The sequence below is a fragment of the Paroedura picta genome, chromosome 3 (genome assembly GCF_049243985.1).
Source record: "Paroedura picta isolate Pp20150507F chromosome 3, Ppicta_v3.0, whole genome shotgun sequence".
NCBI classification, from domain to species: Eukaryota; Metazoa; Chordata; class Lepidosauria; order Squamata; family Gekkonidae; genus Paroedura; species Paroedura picta.
In genome coordinates, this window is record NC_135371.1 from 106,031,541 (window position 1) to 106,049,384 (window position 17,844).

At 48.3% G+C, this 17,844-nt stretch overlaps 1 protein-coding gene across 4 annotated transcripts in view; it reads left to right on the forward strand.

Annotated features, from left to right (window-relative positions):
* PPARGC1B (PPARG coactivator 1 beta) overlaps positions 1-17,844 on the forward strand; it is a 185,845-nt gene that overhangs the window by 156,316 nt on the left and 11,685 nt on the right. For all 4 annotated transcript variants that reach the window (XM_077327098.1, XM_077327097.1, XM_077327099.1 and 1 more), the window contains 6 exons: positions 6,495-7,635; positions 8,133-8,169; positions 9,623-9,687; positions 10,134-10,893; positions 12,273-12,351; positions 15,397-15,518. In XM_077327098.1, the coding sequence (XP_077183213.1) occupies positions 6,495-7,635; positions 8,133-8,169; positions 9,623-9,687; positions 10,134-10,893; positions 12,273-12,351; positions 15,397-15,518 (2,204 nt within the window). The remainder of the gene's footprint in view (positions 1-6,494; positions 7,636-8,132; positions 8,170-9,622; positions 9,688-10,133; positions 10,894-12,272; positions 12,352-15,396; positions 15,519-17,844) is intronic.

Below are 17,844 nucleotides of genomic sequence, written 5' to 3' on the forward strand. Positions count from 1 at the left end.
ATGTTGTTTTTATTTCTGCATATGGCAGCATTTTTGCTGTCCAAAACCCAGTGACATATTTCTGATTCTGCATGGTGCCCCCTCCTCATAGTGTTGATTGCGTTTTTTCAGTGTAGTATTTAAAACTAGATTTGCAGTTACTTTTCTTTTGCAATGATACTTAGGACACTTATTTTTTAATGCATAAATGTTAATGTGTTGGTGTCCTCCCCCTGTGACAGCCCCTTTTCTGCTCGCAGTCCCTATTCCACCAATGGGAACTCGAGGCACCTGCTGCTGATTCTCTGCCTCTGTCAGTGATCACATGAACATGCCATTTGCCCTGGCAACCAAGACAACTGTATTGCCATGTAAATTAGGATTACTCCTCTGTGGTATGCATGGAATTTCCTACTACAGCCTTCCACGAACACTTCTGAGACTACAAAACTGTACCTCTGATCAGTGACCATGGCGAGGTGTGTGTGTGCATTTGACAGTTTATCAGGCTGGCAAAGCAAAAGATTCTGAAATGCCAGTTCCATCTTGCAGAAGAATGAATAAGCAGCACTGCTTCAAGCTATGGGCAGAGGCTCTCATTTGGGCTTGCCAGTGATTTAAAAAAACTTTCACAGGGGAAGGGATGGTATGGTGGGGCTTTAAATTTGTATTGGAACCTGAGTTCTGCTGTGGTCCATCTTGTCCATTCTCTGTGAGGAACAGTATACCTCAGAGTGGGAAGGGTGGTCATTTTGTCATTCAGAAGCTTCTGTGTCCCCATAGAAAAGTCTCCGTGTCCATGAACTACAATTCCCATGAGGCCCTGCCAGCAGCATGTGCCAGAGTGGTGGTCAGGTGACATTGCAGCACAATGGAAGAAGTTCCCTCTTCCACATTTACAGTCACAATGGTTTCAAATTGCTCCAAAAAAACACATAGTATCAGAGCACATGCATAAATGGGAACGCTTAAAAAAAATTTAAGGACAATTTAGATGCAAACTGATTGCAGAGAAAATTAGTACGTGCATAATAGCCCCCAGGTGGCTCTGATGGCTCAGAGTGGTTTTTCCCAGCTTTGGCTTCTGCACCCCTTCCTGGTTCAGTCATACCAAGTCATAGTGATCCATGCCTTAAATACATCTAGACAAGACTACTGCAAGCTCTACTTGGGACTAAGCCTTGAAGTGTTTCTGGAAGCTATAACTAGTGCAGAATGCAACAGCTGAATAGCTGGTCATGGCCAGCTACTGGGAGCATATGACACCAGTACTGCAGCATTTATACTGGCTACCGATCTATTCCTGAGCCCAATTTGAGGTGTCAGTTTTGTCCTTTAAAGCCCTATGTGGCTTGGGGCTAGGGTATCCGAAATACTATTTTCCCTATATGTTCCTGTTTTGGAATTAAAGTCACAGAAATAAGCCCTCCAGATAGTACTAACAATTGAAGAAGCTTGTGAGAGAGGGCCATTTCGGTGGCAGCTCCAAGGAGGAATGCTAGGCCCCTTCACTTTCTATGTTCTTGAAGACAGATCTATTTAGGACTGCAATCCTAAATTTTTATGTTTTTTTGCGTGTTTTTATAATCATTTTTTCTTGATATTGTAACCCACTGTGAGTTCCACCGGAAAAGGTATATAGATTATTAACAAATGTTTGAATAAAATTCATATTGTGCCCTTCTTCCCAGTGGGGAGCTAGTGTTCCTTAGATCGGTGGTCCCCAACCACCGGGCTGCGGCCCGGTGCCGGGCTGCAAAGGCCCTGGCACCGGGTCGCGTCTCCCTCTCCCCGCACCCCCCAGTAAGAAACTTCCCAGGCCACGAGGTTGCGGCCCGGCAAGCTTCTTTCTGTGGGGGGGGGAGCAGGGCCGCGTACGCACAATGCACACGCGCCGACTGGGCCGTGCATGCGCACATGCGCCATGCGCGGCTGAAAACGTGCATGCGCGACACTTGCACATGCACATGCACATGCACATGCACATGCACGTTTTCGGCTGTGCATGGCATGCACGGCCGGGCAATCGCCCTCCCTGCTGCCGCTGGTCTGCAGCCTGTAAAAGGTTGAGGACCACTGGCTTAGATTATTCTCCTCTCCTCTATTCTCTTTTCACAACAACCCTGTGAGGATGCTTAGGCTGTGAGTGTGTGACTTGCCCAAGGCCACCTCAGAAGCTTCTGTGAAGTAGTGGTGATTCAAACCTGGGTCACTCAGATTCTATTTTGATACTGTAACCACCATCTTAACCCTGCCCGCGGCACCGCGGGCGCCGCTGACTAAATAAAGCCGTAAGGGCTTCGGGGGAGGAGTTAGGGCGGGTTCTGTCCGGGATGAGGAAGGGTGCCGATTGGCCCCTTCCTCCGGACAAACCATTGGCGGGGCCAAACGGCAGGCGCAAAGCGCCTGCCGATTGTCCTCTCCGAATGCCACCCCGCCGCCAAGGGAGCAACTGCGAGCCGCGCACAGCACGGCTCGCAGTTGCTCCCTTGCTGGCGGCCTGATGCGTCGGGAGGCGCGAAGCGCCTCTTGACGCATCAGGCCGCCCGCCACAGAGCTGGCCGCCGTAGCTGCGGCGAACAGAACAGCGGCGGCGCAGGAACTGTGACCGGAGGCAGAGCTGGCGACGACGGAGGATCTGCCGCCACCGCCAGTGCGGCTCCCACCACGGACTACGATCGCCTGGGTAGGCCGCGCCGCGGTGGGGGCCAGGACAAACAGCTAGTGCCCGCTGTATTGCAGCTATAGCGGGCTTAATTACTAGTACTGATAATGTCGCAGATATGGTTTCTGAAACAGAGAACTAGATTTTTCACTGAAGCCTCCCATTTTAAATGTGAAAATACCCTCATTTTAGATATGAATGACACGGCCCAAATTTCTTAAGCGCATAGGGTTGTTCCCCCTGTATCTGCACAAATGGGCAATGAAAAATGGGCAATGAGATTGCCTAGAAATCTGTCATGATATTGGGAGTGATTCACCAGTTATATATTATTAAATAGCTTTTAGCTCCATGATAGTTTAGTTCTTCCATTTAAAGAGAGAATGTGGCTGCAACCGGAGGTTGAAGAATGAAGGGCTGTGAGTCCTCTTGCCCAATCTTTACCAGGTGGGGGCTCAAAAGCCCATGGCATGCAGTGAAGATGGGGGCTTATCTTGCACATACAGTTGTGGGGGTGCTTTGAAACCCCCCTTCCTGCAGCCCCAGAAGGCTAGCAGGTGACTCAGCAGTGTTCTGAAAGTATCTGGGGATCCCTTAAAAGGCAGCTCTGCTTGGAGCCAGGGACAATAGTTTATTCTGCTGAAGCAACATTATTGCTTCTGCTGGGGAGTTGGGAGTTCCTGATCAGGCCACTTCAGATATGGTTTTCAGTACCATTGGCAACTTTTAAAGCTGAAATTACCAACTGCTGATTTTAAATCCAGTGGTGAAAAGTTTGCCCATAATCTAGTCTGTAAATGAGAGTAAACAGCTTCTGGAGTTACCTGAGATAAGTGGCATCCCATGCTTCCTTGTTACTTTAGGCCGTTGTATGCAATGCCCCAGCCATGTGCCAAGCACAACAATGGGACCAACCTCCTGTTAAAGAGGTTGACATGCACATTGAAATGCACTTCTAGCTCTGGCCCATTAAGGTGGATCCAAGCTAACTTTTCCAGGTTGAGTATGTTGGTTTCCATCAGTTCTCCCTTCCTGCTGCAGATGGTTGATGTGCTTCTTTTCCTAAGGGCATTTCTGCATGCCAGGTATGTGGCCTCCCAGCCTCTAAAGGTAGGCGGCATATTCCTGCCCCTCCAGATGGCGTCGCCTACCTCCAGCAGCTGGCTCGCAAATTCCGCCATTTAAACCCGCGACTGTGGGAATCCCAAAACGTGGATCCCCCAGCAAACAACCTGCTTGTAAACAGCAGAAAGAAGGTTTGGAGGGGGAAACACACTGTAGCCTATATTCCACCCTCGCTCCCGCCCTCCTTCCTCCATTCCCTGCCTAGCGAAGGCGGCAGATTCCCCCCCACACAACCATTGCAAACAGCATAATTCTCTTTTTAGGTGCATCCTTCCTGTCCTCTTTGGTCCGCAGACCCCCATCCCTTTTGCTGCTTTCTTTCCCTCCACCCCACTGCTCTACCAGACCTTGCCAGTCCATAGTCACCCCAGACGCCTTCCCTCCCTCTCTGAGTACCTCGTACACTGGGCACTGCCTCCACACTGCCTGTGTAGTGCCCGGTGTATGACATGCTGGGGAGGGAGAGAAGGCATCCGAGGCAATTGTGGTCTGGCATAGACTGCAGGAGAAGGGGTGGGGGGGGGGGAGCAGCAGAAAGGATGGGGGTCTGCAGACCGAAGAGAAGGGGAAGGATGCGCTTAGGTAAGAACACCTAAAAAGACAATTATGCTGTTTGCAATGGTGGGGGAGGGGGGAATCTGTCACCTCCACTGGCCAGTTGTGGTTTTGTTTTCATGTTTGCTGCTTGCGCAGCGTGTGGGGATGGGAAGATGCGGCAGGGAGGCCTTACGGTGTGGAGGGGCGTAATAGCATGATTCAAGATCACGCTATTACAGGCGGGAGGCATCTCGCATTTTGGCCACTGTACGGAAATGGCCCAAGATTCTCCTTGTCCTCCAGAAGCAGCATTGCTGGTAAATCAGTGAGCTGCAGAGGAAGTTGTGTTCTGTAGACAGAAGTGCCTTGTATGAGCAGAATACTTGTTCTATTTGTTTGGAGAGCAAAGTGCTAGGCCTGCAGAAGCTGGCCATCTCTGAGTTACACATGACTAGTGGGTCTATAAGAATATTCTGTAATGTTTCTGTAAGGACTCTAACAATAGGAAGGAACTGGATGTGCTCTTTGGAGATACCTTCTCAAGCACTGTGTACAACGTCTTATGTTTTTCCGTGTATGTTTTTCACCAGCTTTCTCTCTTATTTAAACGCTGTCATGATCTTTCGGCTTTGTCTCTCTCACTCTCATTCCTGACCCACATTAGATTTGAACTTACTAAGGGCTCATTGAATTGTCTTGAGCAGAGCAGGGAGTAGCGTGTAAAGTTCGTGGAACCAGTCCAGTCATTTAAATTAATCCCTTGAAATCCACACTGAAGATGCCATTAAAGATTTCACACACACACACACACACTTGGATAGTGAAAATGGTGCTATGCATTAGACAAGTGGAGTTAGGTGGCATGGGAAAGGCAGCCAGAGGAGTGGGACACTGGAGACTCCACACCAGTTGGAAGGAAAGGAAAAAGATCTGGAACAGTAATAGCGCTGTTTGTCACAGATGCCAGTCAGAAAGACATTTGAGACAGGAGGCGTGAAGAATCAATTCAATTCAACCTGTTCCAAATGGCATTTTTTATAAAACACACACATATTCTCTCCTTCCTAATATACCCAGCACACCTTTCCAAAGTGGGCACGATCAATATTTTCCAGAAACTCTCTTACTCATCATGCCAACAAAGTGCTTTACAGCATTTAAAGAACACATCAGCTTCTTCCCATGTGTTCCATTCTCCATTTAGGAGCACCCTTTGGTGGTCTCAGAACAGTCTAGTCGCTTGGAATGTGCTGGTTCTAGTTCCTTCCTTTCAGGTTCTCGGTAAGACCGTTTATGCACTGGAGGTTTCATGTCCAGCTGCAGGCTGGAGTTTTAGTCGTGGCAGGTTGCCCCACCTCTTCCTGCACCCACACGGGGGAGCATTTAGCCAGGTGCACCTCATCCGCCCCCGATTTGTGCTCCTGCATGGGAGGTGGGGCAGTGAAGTTCCCAGTGCATAAACGGTTCAAGTAAAGCAGCACAAATAAGTTATCTTAAGATCGTGGTCCCAAGAAAGTCACCTCAAACCCCACTCAAGTCTATCTAGACAAAATTTTCTAATGCTATAATGGTTCTTTCTTGCCACGCTCCCCCACTTGCTGACGAGTGATGTACACAAAATGCTGCTCCTGGGCAATAAATGACCTTCATGTGAGGGGGGGGAGGGGTGTCCTGCAGCGGAAAGGAGTAGTGGATGGAAATAGCAGATTTAGTCTGGATCCAACCCAATGGGGCTTACGCCCAGGAAAGTGTTCTTAGGACGGCACTGTTGCCTCTTGATTCTAATAAATTGATGTAATGTTATTTAAAGACAGATCAATATATCCTTTGCCTGGTAAAGAAACTTCAGTGATGAATCGCAAGCATAACCAAGGAAATATTTCATACTACTTTCCCTTGTTTTGTTGTTCTATCTGTCTTGAGTCCTGGTTGATACGGATTTTCATCAAAATCCATCTAGTGCCACAAGGCACTTTTGTCTCATAAATGTCTGATGTCACCTTTTAGCTCCAGGAACACCAGCTTCTGAAATGCCATGAAAAATGTAAAGATTTCAGATTAAACTTGCAGTTGCTTACTGTGATATGCTTAACCACCCAGATTTGGGGAAGGGAGGTGTTGAAAGGGGGCTTGAAAAACCCACTCATCAACTAGCCTCTCTCTCTTTCTCCCCCCCCCCATCTTGAAGGTGGAGAGTGTGCATGACAGGAAGTCAAGCTTTCTCCAGCCTCAGAGTCGAAGTTGCACAGAGCTTCATAAGCACCTCACCTCCTCTTGTACCACCACCATCACCACACACTGCCCACACACAAAATCCAGCCGGCCCCCAGATGAGTGCCACAATAGCAACGACAGCAATGAGTCCCAGGGACATTATGCCCACAATGGGGAGGACAGTGACTCCAGTGAAGATCTGCTGAATTTCAATAACATAGCATCTCCTCCTTCCTCTTCCTCCTCCTCCTCCTCCTCGGAAGGCAACAGTGAGAAGGAGCTACACGCCGCTGTGGAACTTATCCGCTACATGCATACCTACTGTCTTCCTCCCAGAAAGCTGCCCCCCACAGAATTTGCGGGCATAAAACACCAGCATTGCCATAACCCCTCCAAAAGAGCAAAGCCAGACTGCCCCCTGCTGAGGCCTCTCCTCTATGGCAAGGACACTTGTTCCTCTAGCTCTTGGCATACTTCTGCGGGCTGCAAACGATCTCCTTCCTTCTCCTCTGATGTCTCCATCTTGAAGGAGCTTCTTGCTAGAGACCTCCCCTGTGACGTCAGCAAGCCATACCGGTTGGCCAAGCCTGCGTATGCCTCCTTGGGCAAGTTGCAGCCTCCCAAATCTCCAAGTAGGTCCACAGTCAGAATGCCATCAAAGGAGAAAACTGGTCTGAGGCAGAGTGTCCCCACAGAGCTTGAGGCTAAGAAAGAGACCGGCAGCCCTGCAGAAGAGGCTTTCTCGGCCTCGCTCACCTCTGGGAAGACGGTTCGCAAGCAGGAGAGCTCAGTTTACGCAGTACGTCGCTCCAAAAGACTGAACCCTGAGCTAAGCCTCTGGTTGTCATTCCTTGAAGAAACCCCATCAGACCCTGCTCTGTCCACAGAAATATCAGGGGACGGGGCAAAGGACCCATTTCCCTCCACAGCTCCTCTGAAGGACTTTGACACAGAAGCGCCAGCAGCAGAGGTGGAAGTCAGTGGTGCAGATGAGGTGGAGGGCGATTGTCAGAGCCACCCGATGGAGCTGCAGACCTCTTCTCCCGAGAGCTCAGGAGAGAGAGAAGCGTGTGAAATAAATGGGATCCCCAGCTATACCCTCTTGCCCCAAGCAGGTATGGCAGTGAACTTCCTTGTGGTCGCCTGCTAGGTCAGTGTTCTTGAGGTTTGAAAAAGGGGTGCGGGAGGACACGCTGTGAGTAAAAGCATGGAGCAGGCATGTGCTGGAGCTTCCTTCCAGGCAGAGCATGATGCTGTAAATGGACTCTGTGTCCCGCCAGCTCAACAGAGGGAAAACTGGGTAATGGGTTGCGCTAAATAAAACAGAGGAGCCACCCATCACATCAGCAAGGGTAGAGAAGGAATAGCAAAGCTTTGACAGCATGTTCGTTAACAGGGCAGTGGCCGTTAAAAGGTCTTTATGAAGTACAGCATCCTTCATGGATGGAGCCCCATGCGCATGAAAGCTGCTGGCAAAACCTCCAATTCAGAGCTCCCCGTTCCTCATTGTCTGACCGCTAAGCTGCCTTCCTTTTCATGGGCAGCCCGGCCTCATTCCAGGGCCCAGCTGCAGCTTGTTGAGTCATTCTGCTCTCACTTTCTTTCCTTTCAGAAGCACCCCGGTGTCTGTCGCTGCCCGTGGCGCAAATGTAAGTGCGATGCCAGAAATACATCTTCTTAATAGGGTGATAGGCCCAGGTTGTGGGAGCCCGGCTCCATCTGGGAAGTGGCAGTCTCAGAACCCTGCAGCCCTATAAGTATTGCTTTGACCGGGATCAAACTAGAATGTCATTTGCAGCATAAGGTTTTAAGGGGGGGAAACGCCTTGTTCATAAGGCCTTGTTATTTCAGTACAGCATTGTGGTCTCCTGACTCAGTCAGCTAATCATTCCTTACCAAGATTTCATACACAACATATTGATTGCTAAGAAGCTCAAAGAAATGTCCCATGATCAGTGAGGAGACAGCACAGTAGGCGGTCTGGACTGGTGGGTAGAAGTTGAGCGTTCTCTGGCATGGAGATACCAGCACCCGATGAATGCCTTTCTGGAGGTTTTACCAAAGTTGAGTACCTACCCTTGGGACTTCTGATAGCCAGTCCTGTACATTTTTATGCATTTATGACTTGCTTGCAGAGTATGCATACATGGTCAGGAGCTACTGACCACATACATCACTTGCTGCTTAGGATGCCTCATCACACGCAGGTTTGGGCTTGTGATTATGAACCCATAACACACAAACATAGAAATCTACCAAGAGTCTTCATCCCTCACATTTTTATTAGCCCATGCTAGTCATTTGAAATTTTAAAAAGTAAAACCCTGCCAGGTTACCAATAGACAGCTCTTACCAGAAGCTGACAGTCCTGTGGCTGTATTCCAGCCTGGTAATGTGGGAATCAGCAGCCTTAGGGGCATAGCCATTTTGTGTCTGAGACAAGCAGGTGGGCAGGGCTTGGTGATGCAGGGGGCTGGGGGTGGGTCTCCACAGAGAAACATCCACCTGTGGACTAGCACCTGATGTCCCCCTACCACCACCAAGGGGCAGCAGTAGAGGGGCCATCTGCCTTGGGCCATGAGTCCTTAGGTTTAGCCCCACTGTTGGGAAGGTGAGACAACGGACTGATGACCATCCTGGGGCAGCCCACACCAACACTCACACCAGAGGAAAGGCTGCAGGAGGGGTTGTGTCTGGCAGCTGTCAGGCATCACTTCATCCAACGTGAGCAGCCACCAGACCCACCCTCAGGTCTACAGCATTGGGGGGGGCAGGCTGCTGCAGCTGGCACACACTCCACCAAGCCATTGTCCACCTGCAAGGAGATCTAGGCACTCTCATGTGGACCAGTTGAGGTGCACAGCTCCCACCGCCCACAGGAACTCGACGAGGCACAGTATGGCACCCAGGACATGAGCCCCGATGGCCATTCCCTAAGTACGCTGTTGAGCAGCCTGAATTGTCCTGACTAGTTTGAGCTCTTGAGAGTCGGAAGTTTTGCATGGTTGGCCATGGTTAGTCACAAAGTGTGGACACTTTGTGTCTTCAGCATCCCCTTTAGTCCCCCTGTAACCACCTGTTGTTTTTTCTTCTCTCCTTTAGTGACCCTGCATTTGGGAAGCAGAACTTTGAGCAAGTGCTGACTGTAGAACTGTGTGGCACTGCAGGTAAGGGTGGAGTTCAGCGCTTTAAAGGGGCTTGCCCAAAAAGCAGGGGAAAGACAGGGTTGCACCCCAGAGTTAAGTCTCACAAATAATGTTGGCTCGTTAACCTGCTCACTGTTCACTGATCACTGCTTGAAGGAAAGGAAATCCAGGCATCTTCAATCACATTTCCCTTTTTTCCCTTGGGGAGAAGGGCAGCTTTTGTAACAGCAGGCATACGTCAACTTGCAAACTCCTTTGAGGCTGCTAGAGCCATTTTCCAAAGCAGGAGAGCTTTTATCTAAATAACAGGGCACACTCACCCAAGGCCAATTTAAAGAGTGTGTTTGAAGGGGCTGGAAGTGCATGATGAATGCTCAGGCCTGCCTCCCCTTGCAGTGAACAGCTTATTATTGCCATGGTTCTGTACTGAAAGAGTTTTATCCTTCTGCTTTCTTGGGGGAGATAAGGTCTCACACCACCAACGACTCCACCATACAAGCCTTCAGAGGAGGACCTGTATAAACCAGACATTCACCAGAGGCCTGCAAAGGAGACTGTTGTCATCACCAGCTCTGAACCCCAGCCAGCAACAGACCATGGAGCAGACCCCAGGAGGCTCCAGAAGAAGCATCCAGTGCGGACAGAGCTGTACACCCACCTGAGTCGGGCTGCTGCCCACCCACCTCACCTTGAGCAACATGGGATGCTGAAGCGCCCTTTCTCCCATTCTTTCGGTGACCACGACTACTGTCAGATCTTGAAGTCAGAGGCCTCCCTCCAGAGGAAGGTGCTGAAATCCTGGGAACCCCTGAGCTATATGGAAAGCCAGCACAAGCGGAGGGTGCCTGACATGCACTATCGGGGTGCAAGCAAATTGGGTGCTGATGAGGCCTCAGCAAAGGAGGGCAGCAAACAGCTGAGAGACCAGGAGATCAGAGCCAGCTTGACAAAACACTTTGGCCTCTTGGACAGTGCCCTGGATGATAGGGAGACGGCCTTCTGCAAGGTGCCCGACTATGACACTGTCTTTGAGGACAGCTCCAGCGAGATTGGCTCCCCATTGGAAGAAGAGGAGGAAGAATGCTGCTCCACTCCCTCGGAATCCAATATGTGCCCATACAAGAATCCACTTTCTAGAGCCAGTTTTCACTCTTGTCCCCGAAGAAGGTCTGGTTCTGAGTCTTCATGTGAGAGGTCCAGGTCTCCAGCTAGCAAATGGGCTTTCAGGTACTGTCACGAGGCCAGTCCTTGAGAGAGGGGTAGAGCCTAGGCCTTTGGCAGGCACATCAGCATCAGAGGTTGCATGGGAGAGCCATGACACTCCCTTGGAGATGGAATTTGGAAATGATAGAGAGTTTCTTATCATAAGGAAAGAGAACATAAGCACTCAACAGTGAGATTTTTTTAATGCAGAGAAGGGTGGAAAGAGAATATTAAGGAGGAAAGGTATGAAGAAGGGGAGGAGGCATGGCTCCCTGGAAAAGCCTCTGCTTTGATGCAGAAGATCCCAGGTTCTGTCTCCTGGCATCTCCTGTTATAAGGACCAAGTGGTAGGTGTTGTGAATGCTTGAGACCCCGGACAGCTGCCGCCAGACTAACTAGACCAGTGGTCGCCAACCTTTTATCACCGGGGACTGGTCAACACTTGACAATTTTACTGAGGCCTGGGGGTGGGGGGGGGTAGTCTTTTGCTGAGGGACGTCGCCGCCTGAGCCTTTACTCCACTTGCTTTCCTGCCAGTGCCCCTGACTTCCCACCGCCTGCTGGGGGGCGCTGCCGGCAGCAGCTGTGCAGTGCCACACCAAGGGGGAGCCCCAGCCATAGCAGCCGCTGGAGAGCACTGAAGGTGAGCCAGCAGCAGAGTGGCAGGGCAGCCCACGAGGCAGCAGCCAGGGAGGAGGACGAGGAGGAGCTGCGGCTCGGTACCGACTGATCGACGGACCGGGACCGGTCCACGGACCGGGGGTTGGGGACCCCTGAACTAGACAATACTGACCCTGATGGACCAAAGGTCTGATTCAGTGCAAGGTAGCCTCACGTGTGTTCAGGAAAGCAGTACAGGCAGGCAGACCCAAAAACAGAGAATTGAATAGAAACTGAGGTTACATTTTCTGTATTTTCCCCTCTTCTAGAGAAACTTCTTTTTCAGAAATACTGAGGCTCCAAGGAGTGTGACCAGAATATAGATTGTGATCAAAATATCTTTGATGGGCAGCAGGTAGCCTTCAGGTAGAGAAGGTATAGCTCAATAATACTGCAGAAATCAAGCCCTGTAAGCTGTTTCTGGAAGGAAACTCTTATTTTACTCTATATACTGCATATGCATTGATTATTAATTATTAACAAGCATTGCTGTTAGTGATAGGAGGAGTAAGGCGTGTAGAAGTAGTAGCTGTATTGTTTTTACTATTATTGTCATTTTCTATAAAAGTAATAATGGGTTGTTTGCCAACACAATCCGTGGCATTCTATGTTGATGTTAAAACATAGACTTGTCAGACCCTGTGGACAACGGAGCATGCCTCTTTTGATTTGTGATTTCTAGCACTCAGAGCAGGCAAAGTCCATTCAGGACTGAAGTTTTGTAATTTCTTGTTTAACAACAGATGCGAAAATCCCAAGCAGTGTCAGGATGGAACTGTGAGCAAGCCAGGGCAGATGGAGAAGATAAGAGAAAAAGCCATTGTAAGTGACCAGTGAGCTCCAAATGTTTTGTTTGTTTGTTTGTTTGTTTTTGCAGTGAATGGAGTGGAAGTGGTGTGGTTTCTAACCAGAACAGATTTCTTCCTCTTTCCAAAAACCCATCTGTATGAAGAGGCAAAGCAATTCATAGGGCCTCAATTCAACTTCCATTCCACAAAAGAGTAACATGGTCTATTGGCTGGCATTATGGCATCCCCTGGTGCAAGGCCAATAGAAGCGTCAGAGTATTGGAAAGAAGTGGAATGAAAGCAAATGGGAACATGTCGAGCTCTAGGCACAGCAGTAGCCCAGTGCAGAATTCATGAAATAGTAATGTGGGGAATGAAGTCCAGTAAGTCCAGCAAATCAAGGAAACTAGAAAAAAAATACCTACAGGAGGTATGGAACGCCCTCCAAGCTAGTGGTTCAGTCATCTAAGGAGCCTTTGGTGGGTGTGGATTTCTAGTGCTTATTCCTCATCACTCCATCATTTCTTCTCTAAGGCCCATTATGCACGAAAGTCCGCATTCAGGGTGGAATGGCAGCGGCTAAAATCACCAATTATGCATGCTGCAGGTGGCAACTGGGTGCAGAGTCAACGTATGCCGCCGAAAAATCTGCGTTAGGAGATGCCGAAGAAAGTGGAGCTTCCCGGGACCAGGGTGCAACCAGAAGCGGCTCTGGAGTAGTCATGTGGATAATCAGATACTCTGAGTTTTGCCGCTGTTGCGTTCCGTCCCGTGCGTAAGCGGTTTACTTAGCTTCTTCCTCCTCTGCGTTCTCTATGCTGCCGTTTCAGCAGCCGTGCATAATAGGCCTAAGGAGTAACATTTTTGAAGGGTGGCACGGAAGTTGTCTGTAGCTTTAAAAATCCGCAGAAGCTCCTTTGGAAGAGCCACGTTTTAAGACACGCTAGCAACTGGTGCATGTGCAGCCTGCAGCAGCACAAAAAGAAAGCTTTTCAATAGCAGCACCTTGTGCAAGCAGGAGTTCTTACCTGGATACTGCACGTAAAGGCAGAGAGGTCTCCTGTGGTGTGTGTGCTACCTTTCCTTTCTCTCGTGCAGTCCTCAAGGCGAACTGCTTGGCAACAAAGCTCTTTCTCCTGCTCTGCTTTGTTTTAGCGAGCAAGCCAGTTTTCATTCTGCTTCTTGCTTTCCTTCAAAATAATAATAATAATAATAATAAAGAACATAGATGAAGAAAAAAAATGATCAGATTTCATACCTTGACTTCCTGGAACCCCAGCAGATCAATCTGCATATTATCAGTATATTTTTAAAGTTAAATGTTAAAGTATATGGCAGGTGTAATCCTTCCTTCCATGCCCATTTGCTTTTTCCCATTTTGAACACAGTTATACAGCCTTCTAGATCTATTAAAGTCAGTGGGCTTCGGAGGGTGCAAGTCTTCTTAGAATCGCTGTCAATCCCTCTTCTTCCTGCCCCTGCTGAGAAATTAATATCTTACTGCAAGGCTGCCCCTACAAGGGAAATAATAGCTCCAGGAGGTGGGTTTTAAATCAGAAATACAGGACAAAAAAAAAGGGTTAACTTCCCTTCCCTTACTCCGTAGTCCTTAGGTAATTCACACACACGGCTTTAAAACACCTGGATTTAAAACAAAGATCCTATTAACTGATCTCCCTTGTGTGTTGCTTGTACTTTGATCCCAAAATGTCCTCCAGGAAAACAATGATAAGTGTTTCTCCTCTTTCCTGAGACAACAGCATAACCCAGTGGACTGTCTCAATTGCTGAAAACTCTCTCTTCAGTTCCCATTAATGTCATTGGGCCAGAAAAGTGATGGCAATTTTCTTGCAGATAGAGTTCTTCAAGACTGCCCAGTCATACAACTTCCACTCTTCCCTCCCTCTCTCTCTCTTTCTGTTTCTCTCTCTGACTCCCTTGTCATCAACAGAGAGTTGAAATTACTGTATTTGCTGGCATACAAGACTACTTTTCTCCCCTGAAAAACATGCCTCCAAGTGGGGGGGGTCGTCCTATACGCCAGGAGCACTTCAGTTGGGATAGACATAGCTGCCCATAGTGGCCTCCCGATGGCCGCCCACCTCATTCTACATACCATCCAGCACGGCCGCGGCGGGCATCAGCAGTGAGATAGGGGTGCTAGCCTTTTTGGCGTGACCGTCCCGTTCTGCTTGGCAGGAAGCAGCGGCGCTCCGGCCCACCCCTTGTCTACACAGAGCTCGCACATGTGCACTTGCACACTAGTGCTGGTCACAGGGAGATGCAGGGGCGGGTATATAACAAACTGTATATTTTGAGTGGAAATGTTGAGGGGTCATCTTATACGCCCAGTCGTCTTATACGCCAGCAAATATGGTAGTTGAGTGCAGATTTTGGCAGGGCCTTCCCATCCCTTGCTACTGAAATGATTCTGAGCTACTTTTGGGTTATGTGCTGTCTGCACTTACCTGTTAATATAACTGGGAAAATTCTTTTCCAGTTATGATTTGTTTACTTCTTCATCCTTGCTACTATTTCCATGTTCTTTTGCATGTCATTATTCCCTTATGCCAAATTAACCTACTCTTCCAACTATCTCTTCCCCTCCTTCCCCCCACTGACACCTGTCAAGGTTCTCAGAAGAATTTTGATTGACTGGATTAAAAATGCCTTCTCCTAATGTCAATCACTCAGATCAGACTAGCATTGCTAGCAGTGTCCTAGGTAAGGCTATAAGGGAGTGTTTGGCAGGCCTTTGGTTCATATCGCTGAGGGGATATCTCTGGAGTTCTGCTGTATGTGTGCCAATAAGCTTAGAACCTACAAGAAAGATGTGAAAGATAAAGGAGTGAGTGCACGTTTATATGTGTAATGCCAGCTGAAAAAAGAAACAGCAGGTGATAGGTACTCAGACAGCTGTTTGCAATGATATACTTTGTGCTTTTGGTCCTGTCTTGTGACACAGCAAGTTGTGCAACTTCATTGGCTAGGGTGGAGGCAGGGATGGGGGTGTGAAGTGTAAAACCATAAAGGAATAGTACGAAGACTGGCCTAATTGGTTATTATTGTGTCCTAACAGGGGGAAGGCCGGGTTGTGTTCATCAAAAACCTCTCCAGCAGCATGAGCTCCAGTGAACTGAAGCAGCGTTTTGAAGTGTTTGGCGAGATAGTTGAGTGTTATGTTTTGACCAGAAATAAAAGGTGGGTCAAAAAGAGTTTTTTTTTTTAACTGCCTTATTTCAAGAGATGACAGACCAATATTTTGGGACACTATGAGTGTTGTGAGATTAGCCTGCATATTCTGCACTTGGGGGGAACAGTAGATATGACATATTTGGAGCCCAGAAAGCAGGGAAATGTTTCATTTATGGGACTATGGAGATGTCTGTTCTCTGAGGAAGTGCTTAGCTTTTATGGTATAATAATTGCAGCACTGAGGTAATTCTACTCTGTGGGAGTCAGAATACCTGACAGGGTGATTGTGACTGTAATCCTTTGAAAAGTGCTTGTCTTATGTTCCATGAATCATAGAATTGTAAATTAATGGGATAATATAGGTAAGAGATATGTGGGAGCATATGTAATATATTCAGCCTGAAGGGCACACAGATCAGCCACTTAGTTTATAGTTATTGTAGCTTAAAAATAGAACCAGAGTACGTTTATTCATTTCTCATGTTTGTGTCCCACAGTTCCTCCAAGGAGCTGAGGGTGGCATACATGGATGGAGTGATTCTATTTTTGTTGTTTTACCCTCACAACCATATGAAGTAGGTTACACCAGTGAAACTCACTCCTTCACTTACAGAAAGCTGTATTTGCATTTACCATCAACCAGAAGAGCCACATGCCTGCTGCTGCTTTATAATTTTACTAGGGGCAAAGCCTGTTGTATCCAGGAATACAACGGGTGCTAGAACTTAGTGGTGAGAAAAGGAAGGGGAGGAGTTGTCCAGTCTGTAAGGGCATGGGGTTGAATGTGTGTGTTGTGTGGGAGATTGTGGTAGCAAGGAGACAAATGAGGGCATGGGTGTAGAGATATGGGTGTCAAGAACCTGTGGTTTGGAATGTTCGTTGAATGAGTGAATGAGGGAGTGGCGGGAAATAAATCTAATGATGATGATGATGATGATGATGATGATGATGATGATGATGATGATGATGATGATGATGATGATAATAATAATAAATATGGGAAAGGGCTGACCTTTAGGAATTGTAGCATAGTGGTTGAAGCGAAAGGGAAAATCAGACTGTGAAGGGAAAAATTACTCTCTAAGTAGAGAGTAATCTCTTTTCTTAGGGGGAGATTACATGGCAACCAATTCCTCCCAGTTCTGCATTCAACATCATTTCCCTTCTTGTTCCCCTGCCCTAATACACTTGGGGTAGTCACAGTACACCGGTGTCCACCCTGCTCCTTCTGTCCCCATTTTTTTACTGTTGATAAAATGTTATGTGCCCAAATGCTTCTTTCACAGTTGCTCCTTAGAAGAAGAGCTGGATTTTTGTACCCTGCTGTTTACTACCCATAGGAGTCTCAAAGTGGTTTACAAACACCTTTTCCCTTCGTCTCCCCACAACAGACAACCTGTGAGGGATGTGGGGCTGTGAGAGGTCTGAGAGAACTGGGAATGGGCCGCAGTCACCCAGCAGGCCTCAGGTGTCTCAAGGCATTTTCCAGTCACCTTCCCTTCCTCTCCCCACAGCAGACTCTCCCTGAGGGAGGTGGGGTAGAGAGCCTCACTTGGAAGATGGCAACCCTAAGAGGAGGTCCCTCTATGCACAGCAGTCTTGACATTAGTCAGGTTTGTGCACACCTAGGTAGTGTGAAATTCCAGAAGATGAACCTACACCAATCTGGCAACCTTACCTCCTCCCTGCAATGTTTTCTTGACCTGAAATAGGTCAGGGGGTGCTAGGTAGCTGCGGGGGCGCTACACACTTAAGGCCCCACTTTCAGACTTCAGGGAATATGTTCAGACCAGGGACAGCCAACCTCCAGGTGGGGCCTGGAATTGCTGCTCATCTCCAGACTATACAGACCTGTTCCGCAGGCAAAAATGGCTACTTTGGACTGTGTAGCATTGTATCCCCCTGAGGTTTAGGGATGCCAGCCTCCAGATGGGATCTGAGAATCCCTTGGAAGTACAGCTGATCTCTAGGCAGTTAGGCTGAAGGGAAAGCTCTCTCCCCTCACATGCATCCCTTCAAAAGAAATGCACATGGGCCCAGAATCCACTTGGGTGCTTGGCTGGTGATGTCTGCCCTTCTGAAGCCTCAGACCTACTGCTGGCAACTGTTGTTGTCCGCAAGGCGAAGTCATTGCCTAATAAAAGTGGATCACCTAGTTCCCCCCAAAATCTCACTGTCTACTTTCCTGTAAAGCTAATTACACTTGAAATTCTGGGCCACTTATGCCTTTGAGTTCATAGGAGTTTTTATTTACCAGGCCAAGCTTGAAAAAAGTCACTTCAGTTCCCATGTCTCTCCAGCCATTTAGTTGTTCACTGTTTACAGTTTCAGG